Consider the following 1197-nt stretch of genomic DNA (forward strand, 5'->3'; position numbering starts at 1 on the left):
CGCTGGAAGAAACTTAAGAAACCCCTTGGCCATCCGGCCTCCTCTGTTCAAGAGGGGGCAAAGCACTGAAAGTACCTCTGTTCCAACCCCAACTGCATCAACCAAGAGCGAGAAGAAGCGACGCAATGACATTGAGTGTTTGGCAACATTCTAAGCAATCTGGAGCAAGGAGGTGGACTACCTGAGGCAGGGATTGTAAACCAACCACTGTCGATGGAGGAGGTGGCAGTGGTGGTAAATGAAGAAGTGGTGGTGGCGGAGGCAGTGGTGAATGAAGAAGAATTAGGAAAAAGCACTTTGACCTTAGAGACTCCTGAGGTGACTGCCAACGAAGAAACCTATGACGAACCCTCTAGAATTGCGGTGGAGGAGAGTAAGGAGGCTGAAGTTGCAGTTGAGACTCCTGAAGTGCGATGGACGTAGTTGCAGTGGAGACACAACAAGAAGTAGCTGAAGAGAAAAAGAAAAAGAAGAAAAGCAAAGGGAGGAAGGTTGGAGAGGCTGAATCTTCTCATCATCGCAAGGAAAAGAATAACAAAGAAAAGAAGGATGATGACGAAGATGTGGAAGCCAAGAAGGAAAGGAAGAAGAAGGAGAAGGAAGAAAGAAGAATGCGTCGACATGAAGAAAGGCGCCTAAGAAAAGAAGAAGAAAAGAAGCAGAGGGCTGCAAGCTCGGAAAAGGATGGAGAATCAACCTCCGTGAGGGAGGATAAGGGGGAAACAGCACAAGTAATGGAGTCGGCGCAACCTAAAACAACGCAAATGGTTGCGATGGAGGAAGATGAAGAAGGAGAAGAAACCCCTCTGATGCGGCGTCGCAGGGAGAATGCGTCGCAAGGGTCTACTATTGACCCTCATAGACTGATCATCACATTAGAAGAAGAAGAAAGAAAAAGAAAAGCAGAAGATGAGAAGAAGGAGAAAATGGGGCGTGCAAAACTCATTATGGCAGAAGGAAATCGCAGAAAAAGACTGCAAGATGAGGAAATGCATAGTAATAATGAGCTCGCAAGGCTCGAAGGAATACGGAGGCGCGAGGAGGAACAACGTCTGTTGCTGGCCTCCGAGCAGTTTGTAGAAGAGTTCGAGAGAGAAGAAAGAGAAGAGGAAGAGGAAGAGAAAAAGAAGAAGGGGGAAGGGGAGAGGAGATTGAAATAAGAGAAGGAGAAGAAGCGCGAAGCTAATAGGAGGCGCT

General features: G+C 47.5%; 1 protein-coding gene across 1 annotated transcript; it reads left to right on the forward strand.

Annotated features, from left to right (window-relative positions):
- Positions 1–213: 213 nt before the first annotated feature.
- LOC120068906 (protein PXR1-like) lies at positions 214–731 on the forward strand (the record flags this gene model as incomplete). The annotated part of the gene is made up of 2 exons (XM_039020547.1): positions 214–373; positions 424–731. Coding segments are annotated over exons 1-2 (468 nt in total), but the record flags the coding sequence as incomplete, so codon positions are not given.
- Positions 732–1197: the final 466 nt, after the last annotated feature.

The sequence above is a fragment of the Benincasa hispida genome, unplaced genomic scaffold, assembly GCF_009727055.1.
Source record: "Benincasa hispida cultivar B227 unplaced genomic scaffold, ASM972705v1 Contig1325, whole genome shotgun sequence".
NCBI classification, from domain to species: Eukaryota; Viridiplantae; Streptophyta; class Magnoliopsida; order Cucurbitales; family Cucurbitaceae; genus Benincasa; species Benincasa hispida.